Raw genomic sequence first — 14,040 nt, 5'->3', positions numbered from 1 at the left:
TAAAAATAAATAAAATTATTATTGTCAAGAAAAATTCTGATATATAAGGAAATTTAGTATAAAAAAATCAATAAAACATACTTGGGTACGGACAAATTTACTCAGAAAGTAAGAGAATTTAGGTCTTGAATGCAAGAAGCTGTTCACTTGAAAGGCTACTACAGGGCGAGGATATAATCGCAATGTTCGCGTATGCTCCATAAAATTAGCCAAAACTCCTGGAGAGTTGAAGAAGCGAACCATAGCTATTCGAGTCGCAACATCCACAGAATCCACATCATTGCCATAGATTAAGGGATTGAAACCTGTAGTCAATGGGGGAGGTGGAGGTTCTTGCGAAACTAGGCGATCAGCTACTCCAGGCTGAATACGATCCAGGTTTTTTATGGGTTGTGGACTCATACTCATAGATGCTAAAGCCTACAAAGTATGTTGTGTTATGATCTTTATCTTAAGTTAACAATCATAAATTTATGAGCAAACTGTAAATAATGAATTTATAAAAAAGTAATAATAAAGAAAATTTAAAAATGATAACATACATTAATATTTACAAAATAAAATTAAATAACAAATCAAATTTTAAAAAATATTCATAAGTTTTACAGAAATTACTTGTTTGAGATGGTTTTGTAAAATAGTCCCTTCTGGTTCTGGCAGAGGTGGTAAATCTTCTACACCAGATGGCTTTATTACCTGAAATTAAGAGATTCCCGAAACAAACATTAGATATATACTAACTTATACAGGTGTATCAATCAAAAGCTTAATTTAAAGATATCATTGAAAATCAAACAAAAACACCTAATTTGAAGAAAGAAAACATACCTTATTTGAATCTAAATCCACTAGCCATACATCTTCTGGCATCTTGAAATTACGCTTAAACATAAGAAAACTTGCAGGTATTCCTATTATATAAGGCGTAGGAGCCAAAAGAAGCTGAAAAGTAGCATTAAGAAAAATAATTAAATTTTTAAATTACATGAAATACTGAATGAAAATACATTTAATAGTTAGAAATAATTTTTAAATTTTGCACTTAGCAATGCATCACATTAAGTGATGAAGAAGGCATTTATCGTTTCAATGGAAAGATTAAATTTGATGAATAATTTAATACAAATATTATTATTTTCACAAAAATTATATATATTAAAAATTTAAGCATAAACAATATTTTATAATTTAAATATATAAAAAATAATAAAATGCAAAATTTCAAATGCTGTTAGAATTATATAGACATTTCTAATTTCCTCCCCATAAGAGGCAAAATTTTTATCGCATTATAAAAATATAGAACAACAATCTTGTTTACCTGTTCTGCACCATTCATACATGTAGGCAGCAATGGTATGACAGGGAACATATATTCTAGTGGATAAATCATGGTAACAAAAGCCATCACACTCATTGACAAAGCATTGTAGTCACGAGACTGCATCAAAAGCTAATTCAAGAAGTAAAACCAATATTAATTATGGATGATTAACATTTAAAAGTTTTTAAAAGTTAGATCAAGAAAAAATATCTTTTCAATATGTAAGGACAATGAGAATTTATTTCAGCACTATTTTTATAAAAAGGTTTTCAGAAAAATTTTCTAAATTAAAAATGCAAGTAAGTGAAACAAAAACATTCAAACTGCAAAATGGCATTTAAATAATGAAGCTAAATGGGATAATAAGACAGTTTATTGAGAAAAAAAATTAGAATATTGGATGCAATCAATATTACTCAAAATATAATACAGGAAAGGAAGCACAAAAATTTTATTTACAATTTAAACTAAGGCAGCTTTTATATATAAGTACAAAGAAATATCCAGTTAAGTAAAATCAAAATTTATGGTGAACTGATCACATAAGAATAAAAAGCAAAAATACACATCAATAATTAATGATGTCTTCATATATTGATTTAGCAAAGTTTAAATTCAACAATAATAATCAATAAATGAAAATGTTAGTAATGTCATTCTTCACTATTTAGAAAATTGAACAGTTATAATTTTTAGAATAAAAGTCAAAAGACAGAAAGAAAATGCATACTTCAACATAAGAGATATTATTCATTACAATTAGTTTCAAATTAATAAAAAATATATATTGAAATATTTAACTCACTTTATGCTCCAGAAGGATACATGTAAGAACTTTCATACATGTATTTACACCCAATAATTCTAAGGGCAAATGAAGAGGAAAATCTACTAGGGAGAATCTAGTATGGTCAGGGAGAGCAAAGGTGAGAGGAGGTTGAATATCTCGAGGCAGAATTTCCACCTGCAATTGAATAAAAATTGATTGCCATTTAGAAAACTAAATCATTGGATGTTATTTTGAACCGACTCATTTTGTTACTGACTAAATCTTTAATAGAGTTATTATAGCAATTTACTAGTTTTTAATACCTTGAAAATGATGAATATCGATAATCACAGTATAATGTTTTTCTTTAAATGGAAAAAAGCTATAACAGAATTTTTAAGAATGATTAAAATATAAAGAAAATATCGCTTATAAGTTAACTAAGAACATATTTTGGAGAATTTTAAAAAATTAACTAATGTTCAATATCTAATAATAAAACAATAAAGATTACTTTTCTATTAGTAGAGTCTAAGATAAAAATGTACTAAATCACAGTGATAACTCTTATGTTCTAAAATAAGAGTATAACTATGTTTTAGATAATTTTAATGTCTATCATTATGAAGATTTGCCAATCAGGAAATATATATATATTCAAGATAACTGCTGTCTGGTTGAAAATATTCTTAAGTTTGTCTCAAATAGTTCAGAAATTAGCTACTAAATCATGAATAGAGTAGACAATCTGAACATTACAGTCAGTAAATCATGAAAAACAGTGAAACACAAAACAAGAAAATGTTCTAAATGTAAGCATTTTATTTTCTTTGTGCTTTTAACAAATAAAATTATAAGCTATAATACCAGTTAGCAAACTTTTATGCTAGCTAATTTAATTCTGAAGGATACTTAAGATATAAAGTAATAATGGAATATTCGCATGTAAATAAAATTTTAAAAGAGAATACTTTTTTACCTCCACCCTTGTTTTCCCAGGTACTGGAACAGGAGCACTGAGCAATCTTAGAATCCACATTTCAAGCTCACGAATTCCATGAAGAACTGAAGGAGGTGTATTTTCAGCTAATCTTCCTGTTATATAAGACCAAACAGATTCCCTAAAAAGTACAAAATTTATGTAAAATAGTATTTTAAAAAGTAGAAATGAACCAGAATTCACTTAATATTTATAATTAAACAGTATGAAGCTAAAATTTTAAGAGGATTATTCAAAATGTTTACAAGTTTGTAAAATATATCAGTGGAATCATATAAAATTTTTGTATTCACAGTACCAAACAATCTGTATAAACTATACATTACTAATTAGTATTCAGTTTATCATCAACAAATTACATAAAAATTGGATTAACAATTACTCTTTTTTTATGTCAAACATAATAAATGAGAAAATATATATAATCATGTTAACCCTTTGACTCACAGTGTCTTTATGTATAATTTTTAATGCATTTTCTCAATACTTTCAATTTAATTTTTTTTTTCATCAAGCAAAAAATAAACAAATTCAAAATGTCTTTATAAATTTGCTGTATGAAAGCTGTCTACAACAGACACATCTTTTTCAAACCAAATAGGGCAAGAAAAGTTTTTTATACTTGACATCTTTTTAAGTGGTTTCAGAGACATACAACAGTGCACCTGTGGCATGAGATTCTCTACCACTTGAAACGTGTTAGTGAAACCAATCTGTTCTGTTAGTCAAGTGGCTGATAATTTATGGAAGTTTTGTCATGAGTTTTGTGGTTGAGGAATTTATCTACTTTTGATTAAGGTTTATAAGAATAGGATGGTTGAAATTTTCATTTGTGTTCTTCTTGTACTAGCAAGCAACCATATTATGGGGATGCTAAATATATTTTCTAATATATTTAATATCCCCTTCTTTTTTTAATTTTTAAATAGTTAATTTAAATATTATGTTTCTTCATAACTTGAATATAGTGTGGATTCTATTTAAAGTCAAAATGCCACGTAAAAAACTTGTCATTGTTAGATTTATTTGAGGATTACTTGTTATTAAAATTGTTTATTTTACATTTATAATTTTTTTTTTTATGTTGTAAGATTGTATTGGTAGTTTTCATTGATAATATTATATGTTTTAGTATTTCCACAAATAAATAATGAATAATTGTTACAAAATGAATTAAAAAGTATTTATTAGTCAAAAGAAGAATATGTCTTAGGTGTGCGGTGGTACTCCAGTGACTCCCCCCCCCCCCCCAGTAATGTAGTCTACTATGAATTTTTTTAAAGGTATCTTCCCTTAGACCCTAAACATGAAAATAATTACATAATTTTTAAAAATTCAAAAAATTTATGTTTGTGTATTTCAAAGATTTAATTTAATAAGGGAATATTAAGCATGATGATTCTATAAAATAAATAAATTACCTAGTTTGTTTAGCTCCTGATCGTCTAGATAGATTTCTTTCATTGCAGGCATCAATGAGTTTTCGTAAAATGACAAGGCATTCTCGAAAAGTAGAAAAAAATGGATGATGACTAATGATACATAATGAAGTGAGTGAATGACTTCGAATGCGTTGATGAGTTGTTGGTGATGATGATTTCGAATCGCCATCTGAATCATCTTGGTGAGTTCTAGATGAATAATCTCGTTTAGGATCTAGAAATCTGCCATCATGAGATGTTGCAGATTCAGCTTCTCTAACTTTACTTAATTTCTTTTTTGCCCTGTCTCGTGCTTTCTCCTTTGTTGATGGACGCCTTTCTATAGTTCGATAAAAGTTGACACATATACCATATCGAACACGACTAGTATCTTTTTCAGTCAAGGCAAATACAAATGAGTTGGATTCCCTGAGACTGACTCGTTTTGGTCCTATACAAACACACCCTTCAGGTTGACAGAAATACACAACATCAGGACTGAGAGGGAAATCTTTGTGGTCTTCGGCTGGGTACCTCCGTAGAAGTTCTGGAGTCTGCACTGCATGATTGCGACTTGGTTGTCTGGCTCCAACAAAAACTATATAGTCCAAAAGACGAGGGCAAAAATATTTCTTTGAAAAATCTGACATTTCTCTTTAGGGGCAAAGAGAAAGAAGCAGTGGTAAAGAAACACTGCAAAGTCAAGTGTTGAGAAAAAATAGCATTTTCTTTCAAATTATCTACAGATATATATGAAATTATTTTTTTGATACAATGTGAATACTGCCCTTGAGCAGAGGTAGCATGACTTCCATTTCTCCAAATCCATAATAACAGCATTTAAACTGAAACCAGAAAGCATACAAAAATTCTCATTAGCGAAGATATATTTGATAGACATTTTAATTACACTTAACATGCTTTAAACTTTTCAATAAATAAAATGAAAATACTTCATTGCATCAATAAAGAGTCTATGCCATGTTTTTAATGCAAAAATCATTTTAAGAGATACCCAAGTAATATAATATGTAAGTACATTGTGTTTATTGCTAAATTCAACAGTCTAAAACATTTCAGCAATTCTGAATAAATTTGTGTAATTCATATTTTATTAATCCTGACAATCTTTAATTAAAGCAGAAAATGCAAGGATTAAACTAAAAGTAAAAGCTCTAGTAGATTACTTTAGGATTTAATTTATTCATTAATTATTTAATATCTATTTCACGGTATTTTTCAATTTATCTTTATGAAAACATTTACAAACATCATCCTTTACAATTCATAAATAATTATAATATATATAATTTACATAAAAAGTAAATAATAAACCAAATAAAAACAAGATAATGATAAAGAAATCATTACCTTTTAAAACATTTCTGTAAAGGGGGATTTCTAATTTCCTTTTATTATGTTATTAATTTCATTTCTTTGAGTTCCTGTGTAAGAACAATTAACATATTTAATAAATTGTAAAGCATTTTCTTTCAAATTATATATCACTGAAATTATTAAAAGAGAATTTTTTTAATGTTTATGAATAATTAAAATTATGAATTTATAAAGAATTGTTCTGATTTATGCTGTATTAGCATATTAGTAATTTCTACTGAAATCATGATTTGCTATATGAACTTCACTAAATGATAACAGTTGATTTATTTAATTCAAGATTATTTTTCACACATTATGAATCAGAGAATGATATAGATGAAATTTTACAAGCATAGCTGGACAAGATAATGATCATATTTTAATTAAAATGTTTTATTTATCATTCTTTCTCAGACAAATATATAGATAATTTAATTTCAGAATGTTTTTTCCTAAAAAAATTCTTTAACTCTTTCACTATGGTACCAGTCTGTGCAAATCCTCTACTAGAGGGGGTGTTTCTGTTTCAAACGAGGGGCACAAGATGTAAAATGAGTTTTTACAAAAAGTGTTTTCACTTTACATCCTGCACCCCTTGTTTGAAACAAGAACTGGCAGACCAGTATAGAATTTGCATTGTTGGTTGGACCAATTTAGTAGTGAAGGGTCAAGTAATTTTATAAAAGAAATTATCACTAATTTTTTTCTGGTTATTTTAGGGTATTAAGTACTGCTGAGAAGGGGAAATCATAATCAAGAAACAGAAATAAAGCTCACCTAGAAGGGAAAACAATTTGAACAACATCATGATTGAAAGAAAAGAAGTTTTTAAAAGGTTATATGCCAGGTGGAGTACTATGCCTAGAATAAAAAATACAAAAACTTCAATTCTGATACACAGCAAATTTCACATACAAACAAATTTTAAAAAAATGTATATGTATGAAAATTTTTACACACTCTATTTCCACATATAAGTACTAAATATGTTTTAAAATATGCATACGTTTTTATTTCTTACACATTAATAAAATATAAAATTTTAATTATATATACATATCTAATTAAAAATTCTGAATGGAAATTAACTGCAAAATGATGCCTTTTATTAGCAAATTTTCAGAAATTGTTTTACATTTAAAAAGACTGCAAACCAATTTTTCAAAAAAAAAAAAAAAAAAAAAAAAAAAACTTAGAAATTTTAAACAATTAGAAATACAAAAGAGCTCTTTTCCCAAATAAGAAATGTATATAAGCACTACAATGTATGTTTTGATATAAAAAAATGATAATAAGTTAATATTTATAGTGCCAGATAGCACATATTATTGATGTTCTATAAAAAAAATAATCCGTCCAATAACTTGTAAAATTTGCCATACGATTTCATTTCGGTTATCCGGCATAACATTAGGCGACGTGGACATTTCAATACTTGTTATAACCAAGTAACATTTTTATATTAAAACATCAGAAATAATATAAAAAATAAAAAAAGAAATGGTAACAATGATATCACAGACCATATTTTTTTTTAATTCGAAATTACTAAGACATTTCAGTACAAACAGCTGACACCTTAAACTCTAAACAAACATCAAAACCAAAACATAAACTTTGACACGCTTTTGAGTTGAGTTGCAACACTAAAGTATAAAAATACGTTATCTAAAAATAAAATTCGTTCTTGCTCTTGTCTCGTGTTTTCAAATCAAATATGAATTAAATATTGCAAAACAAATCAAAGTTAAAAAAGAATTACTATTTAACTTTGAACTTTGTTTTTCTGAAAGTAATATCGTGTTACTTCCATTCATAATAAGACGCATCTTAAGGATTTCATCTATGTTTTGAAGGGTTTTTTTTAAGCAATATTATTTGTACCATTCATGAAAATTTCTGGTTAATATTAGAGTCTGAAACTTGATTCAAACTCTAATATTAAACCAGTATACAAAAATACTATATAATAAACTGAAAATAATTTATAGTGTTAAGAATATCAAGGAATAACGAATAGAATCAAAAATATTGTGCAATATGCACCAATAGTTGCGAGATTTTGTATTTTCACAAATATTTTAAAAGTAATTTATAGTAAAAACATTACTTTTAAATCATTTTTATATTTCACAATATTCTAAAAAATCTATTGAGGCAATTATTCTTCAACGGCTTGAGTATTATGTCGAGCTATTAATCCAATAGAAACAATAGAGATTCTATATTATCGACATTATATAATATGAAATTTTAGATTTGAATTTTAATGTTTTTCGAAAATGTTATAAACGTCAAAGATTTTAGAAAAACACTGAAAAAAAAATACTAACCATTTTTAGATTTTTAACGGAAACTTTTCAAAATCAAAACTAAAAGTTCTTTTAAAAAGTGAAATTATTTAACAGATGACAGCATAATCTATACTTATATATAAAGCTCAGTGTGTGTGTGTGTGTGTTAGCGCTCTACAGAAAAGACCATTTGACCTACAGCTACCAAATTTGGTACATGTATACTTAGAGGTCGGGAATATGCACCTGGGGTCCCCCTTTTTTTTTTTTGAATTTTTAATTAGAATTTTAGTTATTAATTGAAAATTAACTTACCCGCCAAAAAATCTTTTCATTTTCCCCAAAGCCAAATGAGTAAGGCTTCAGTTTTTTTTCCCAACAGTAATGAGGCTAGGCTTAACATTTTTCTGCCGATTATTTCAAACGATTCTGTTTATTTTCTTAATGTTTTATGCATTTCAAATTAAACATTGTTAATTAATCGATCTTTTAGATTCTTTCTGAAGTACTTTTGAATTAAAATAACATAGAATAAAGAAAATTAAAAATTTCAAATATGCATAGCGTTACCCCAACTGGCGTAGAAAAATTCACGCATTTGCGTTACCGTAACTGGCGTTGAAAATTCACGCATGCGCATTGTGTTCTGATTGTTGACAATATTATCAACGGATGATTCTTGATTTAAATTATTTTTAGGTTAGTTGCATGCTTTTGTAATTAAATTGTATTTATGTTAGTTATATATTTTTTGTATATGCTTATAGTTTTAACTACATCGTTTTTTAAGTAGTTTTTTTAAACCGGTTTTCGATCGATTATTTTAAACGATTCATTTTATTTTCTTAGTGTTTGATGCATTTAAAATTAAACATTGTTAATTAATCGATCTGTTCATGATGAATCTGGGAAAATTTTGTTGACAAATTCTTGAGATATTACATAAATTAAGAAAGATATTCTTTAATGCCCATAAAGTTTAAAAGCTCAGTGGCTCTGTTATCAGTAATCATATTATAAAAAAATGCTTTGTTTCAGTAAAAAATATTATTATATTAATTGTAGATTAATTCTTTCCACTTTAATTTAAAGCATAAATTCTACGAGAACTAACGGAAAATTAGAGAGATATATATTACGTTATGCTGAAGGCCTTTATAATATTATGAGTGAATTATATGACTATCAAAGTTTGAAGTTTTAAAATATTTTGATGAAGAATCTATTAAAGTAGGAATTGCGTAAAATATTTAATTATTAAAATTTAAACGAACATTAAGAGTGGCGAACCGGCTGGTCGCCAAAGGCGGCTAGTATACTATAAAATACAATGAAAATTTACTATAAATTTAACGTTTACTGACATCAATCTTTAGTAAACTTTCACAATATCATGAAGTTGGTATAAGATATCACAAAACTAGATTTAATTTTTCATATTTTAAAAATGTTATAAATACAATTGTCTCACTATGCATTAAAAAAATCTGTTTTGATACCGAATCACTTTATTATTTAACGCTTTATTATTTATCACTTTATTATTTCGTGTTCCAAAAAGCATTCTATTTAGTCAAACTATCAAACAGCTACTATGAATATCATGCGTTTTACAGAGTTATTAATATTATTTTTATTAATGTCATTTTTTTTGTTCATTAGTTAAATCAAATGCAAAAAAACAAAACAATAAAAAAAACAGTGGGTGGTTTTGGAGAAATAAATTTCATACTTTAAAAAACTAGCAAAATTAAGAGCAACTACTTTTGAACCTTAGCCCCTAATCTATTTTATTAGTAAATCATAATAATGTGGGAAAATATCAGCCTCTTTCCCCTTTAAGGTGTCATATTAATTAGGAATCGAAAAAACAAAATTCATTAACAGGAACATCAGAATTAGATAGCGTAATCGTATGGAACTGCATATGAGGAAACCTACCTTTGTCAATCGAAGTCTCACTAGTTCTACGACTCAACCAGATCACGAGGATGAAAACTCAAGACGATATGGCTTTGCAAAAGAAATCAGATTGATAGATCTCCTCACAACATTTTGTAATCCGTATTCTAGAAAGATATAATCCTTATTCTCAACTGCATCAAATTGTGTACCTAAAGCAAAGCCGTGAATGCCATTAGAGTTCAGATTTTTATCAGAGAGCCAAACACGAGAATCGTGCATTTCCTAGTATACCGATAATCTAGAATAGTATAGTTAAAAAACCGATAATCTTGCATTAAATGAAGAGCAACAATTTCGAAATATAGATCTTTGAAGTGAATCTAGCAAGAAATATTTGGCGATTAAACGCTGATATGTAATTAATATACAAGTATCAGAAAACAGAAAATGTATTTTGGATGTTTTTTTTTTTTTTTTTTTTTTTTTTCACAATGGATTGAAACCAAAATTTGGCATAGAACTACAACTATTGTCACAAGATTGCATATCAAATTTTATTTATATAGATTCGTTGTCGCGTTTACATGTATGAGAATATACAAATTTTTAGACGATCAATACGTACACAGATTCGATTCAAAATATGATAAGGATCTGTATTTCAGATGGTTAACCAATATACCAAGTTTTATTTATCTAGTTCTTTAAGTTTATTAGTTATCATGTTCTAATGTACTTGGACAACCGGAAAGACAAACTTCCTCTGAAAGAATTTCTTTCAAAGAAATCTACAAATTTCGTGAAAAGTCTATATACTATATTTCATCCATTTAGCTCAAAGCATCTTTGATTTATTGTGTTCACAAACAGAAATCAGACAAAATTGCTATTTTTTTTAATTATAACTCAGAGATATCTAAAAAATGGAGATTTGTTAAAATTTCGAGCTCGAATTTGTTTGCTTATCATAATACTTTCACTTCGTATATGTAAAAATAATAATGCGAGAATGGGACAAAATTATCCAGCCGTAAGAACGATTAAAGTTTATTTATTCTATATTTTAATAATCTTAATTTTAAACTTTTAATATTGTATAATATTCAATATTGCATAATATATAATTGTAGTGATTGGATTTTGAAACGTTAGGAAATAAACGTTCATAGATGGCGCTAGACAACTAGTGCGAGTGTAATTAAAAGAGTGATGTCATTCGAATGTTTGTTCTTGGAGAAGAAGGAGTTACTGAGCAGAGTAACTCGAACGAATCTGCAATAAATTTGTTGTTAAGTTTTCTATTTGCCTATTTATTCAAAGTACTCACGAACCAGCCACGACAATAATATTATAGCATCTAAATATAGCATCTAAATATTAGCATCAATATATTAGCATCTAAAATGTAGACGTATTAATTTTTCAACGAAATTTGTAAATAAATTAATAATCTGTTCGTCTATACTATTTTATACATGTGAATGCGACGACTCAAAAGCGCTATGTTTTAAAGAAATGAAATTTGATATGTGATCTTGTAACTGAAATTAGCTCTGTGTCAAATTTTGGTTTCAATTGAATAAAAAAAAGGCGTTCAAAATATGTGCTAGGCCTTTCTTATTAGGCTACGAAGAACAAAATTCTCATGTCTAGAATCCGAAGGTAAAAGTATGAGAAAACGTAGCGTTCACAACTTCGTTCAAAATGCAAACATTTATGTGGCAGGGAATGGATAATATGTTCACCAGAGAATATGCAAGAAAGTTTGGTACAGATAACTGTCCTCAGTTTTATGATACCTGCTAGTTCGATTATTCAAAGGGAAAAAGAAATGAAAATTTCATTATTGCTGTGATTCATAGAAAAACAAATTCGTACTCATCAAAATTATTTTGGAATGAAGATTAATTTTATCACATGAGGACATGATTTTGTTTTGGTTTGAGGTTTTCGAAGCCTTAAAATGCGTAGGCAGAAAATAAAGGGCATGGGCCGTAAGAAGTTATCGCCCGAAGAAGCACAAGGAAGAAACCGGAATCAAACACAAAACAGAAAGAGGAAGTACCAACATAATTTTTTTTCCAGTTTTTCTAGCCGGCAGAAACAGTTTTGGAGTTCAAACGATTTTGAAATGAAGAAAAAACCCCCCAAAAAACACAGCTTTAAAAGTTGATAATTTCGCAATACAATAGTCACGCGATCATTCTAAACAGTTTAAACCAGAATTTATAAAAAAAAAAAAAAAAAAAAAAAAAAATCTGGTCTTGAGAAAAGGTTTGATGCTCGAACAATTTAAAAGTAAAAAAAACAACAAAAAAAAAACAAAAACCAGCGTTTTTTTAATATCAACGAATATGTAATTTATCACGTGATTATTTCAAACTGGTTTTTCAAGAAAAAAAATTCTAGCACCGTGAAAATTTTTTAGAACTCTATTGGTTTTGAGATGGTCAAAAACCAACGCTTTTCTAAATGTTGGTGATTGGGAAATATGAGTCAGATATATTTTTCTGTCGGATTGATACCACATGACTTAAAAAAATAATGTTCTCAGATAATAACTTGAAATTTGCGATAGCAAATTTTAATTTTTATCTTCATCAAGATGAATGCGTGTGGGTTAGCGCTCTACAGGTTAGACTGTTTGACCAGATTTAGCACATATGTACTTTGGAGAGCGGGAATGAGCACCGTAGAGTGATTTTTTTAAAATTCTTTATTATAATTTTAATTTCATATAAATTAAGTGAAATTTTGGCATTTTCTCATGATATCTTCCGAAAATATTACGGCACAAGATGCTGATTTTTACATTATCTTAAAGTTAAAAAAATACTCTTTTCAAGGATATTACTAATGTTTTAACCTATAAATGTTCTATTTTAATAAATTTTTTAAAAAATATTTTAATCCTATTTTTCAGCAATTAATTTAGCACAAAAGGAATATAAAATTTAACCTGCACGTTATGAGTGCATGGAAAAAATTAGCTTTAATTAACGCGTTGCCATCATGTAGGCAAAAAACATATTAAAAGGTTAAAACTCTTATTGCAAATTAAATCTAAGAAAGCGTAATATTCAACACTTGTCTGTATGAAGTGGAATAAATATAAAATATGACATTTTCTAAAAAAAAAAAAAAAAAAAAAAAAAAAAAAAAAAAATGAATGCATGAGAAAGTTTTTTGTGACATTTTAAAATAGCTATATTATTAATTCCATAATTCAGTTTTATTTAAGGCATATCTAGTTTATTATTTACAGGATATCCACTAAGGATAGGAGGAGGGACAGGAGGTCAGCTAATTTCTAAAGCTTTATTGATTGGTGTATATATTTAAGAAAAAAAATGGCCAATAATATTGTACGACATTTTGAATATCGAATAACATCATGGAGATATTTTAGGATATTTTAAGTTAAAAAGGAGTGATTTAGATTTTTTAAAAAGTTTTTTTTATAGAATATTTTAAGTTAAAAAGGAGTGATTTAGATTTAAAAAAAAGTTTTTTTTATAAGTTTTGTCTGAAAAAAAATCTGTCAAATGAAATACAATAAAACATTGCTTTTCCTGAATTGAAATTGAAATTATTCGATAACCTACAAGATGTAAAATATCAATCACTTAGCAATATTTTCTAATTTTCAATTAGTATTGGGTCATTGCTTCCATTTACAGTTGCCCTTATAGCATTCTTAAAGATAAAGGCGATTAATTTATCTAAATTTTATTTTTTAACGTACTGTTTTATAGCCAAAAAATGAAGTATATATCAGGTCCTGTATTCATAAGTTTGAACCATGCTCAAATGATGAGGATGGGACTTGAGACACCATTTTCTCTCCACAGTTCTACACCACATTAGCGTTGACTAATGTGGTGTAGAACTTTGTATTGACTTCGATGAATTATGTTTACTAACATGGCTAATTATCGATTAAATCA

The 14,040-nt window shown here is 27.4% G+C and overlaps 1 protein-coding gene across 9 annotated transcripts in view; it reads right to left on the bottom strand.

Annotated features, from left to right (window-relative positions):
• Positions 1 to 14,040, bottom strand: part of LOC129985345 (MAP kinase-activating death domain protein-like) — a 121,743-nt gene that overhangs the window by 54,664 nt on the left and 53,039 nt on the right. For 6 of the 9 annotated variants that reach the window (XM_056095336.1, XM_056095333.1, XM_056095338.1 and 3 more), the window contains exons 2-10: positions 6,672 to 6,755; positions 5,886 to 5,959; positions 4,515 to 5,359; positions 3,073 to 3,214; positions 2,130 to 2,288; positions 1,322 to 1,453; positions 829 to 942; positions 616 to 696; positions 82 to 420 (exon numbers count right to left, since the gene is read on the bottom strand). In XM_056095336.1, the coding sequence (XP_055951311.1) occupies positions 82 to 420; positions 616 to 696; positions 829 to 942; positions 1,322 to 1,453; positions 2,130 to 2,288; positions 3,073 to 3,214; positions 4,515 to 5,164 (1,617 nt within the window). In that variant the 5' untranslated portion in view covers positions 5,165 to 5,359; positions 5,886 to 5,959; positions 6,672 to 6,755. Of the gene's footprint in view, positions 1 to 81; positions 421 to 615; positions 697 to 828; positions 943 to 1,321; positions 1,454 to 2,129; positions 2,289 to 3,072; positions 3,215 to 4,514; positions 5,360 to 5,885; positions 5,960 to 6,671; positions 6,756 to 7,417; positions 7,510 to 14,040 lie in introns of those variants that run through there. The other 3 variants (XM_056095335.1, XM_056095337.1, XM_056095334.1) reach the window with 3 other exon arrangements.

The sequence above is a fragment of the Argiope bruennichi genome, chromosome 9 (genome assembly GCF_947563725.1).
Source record: "Argiope bruennichi chromosome 9, qqArgBrue1.1, whole genome shotgun sequence".
Classification (NCBI taxonomy): domain Eukaryota; kingdom Metazoa; phylum Arthropoda; class Arachnida; order Araneae; family Araneidae; genus Argiope; species Argiope bruennichi.
The sequence above is the reverse complement of the archived record's forward strand: the minus strand, read 5'-3'. Positions and strand labels throughout refer to the sequence as shown.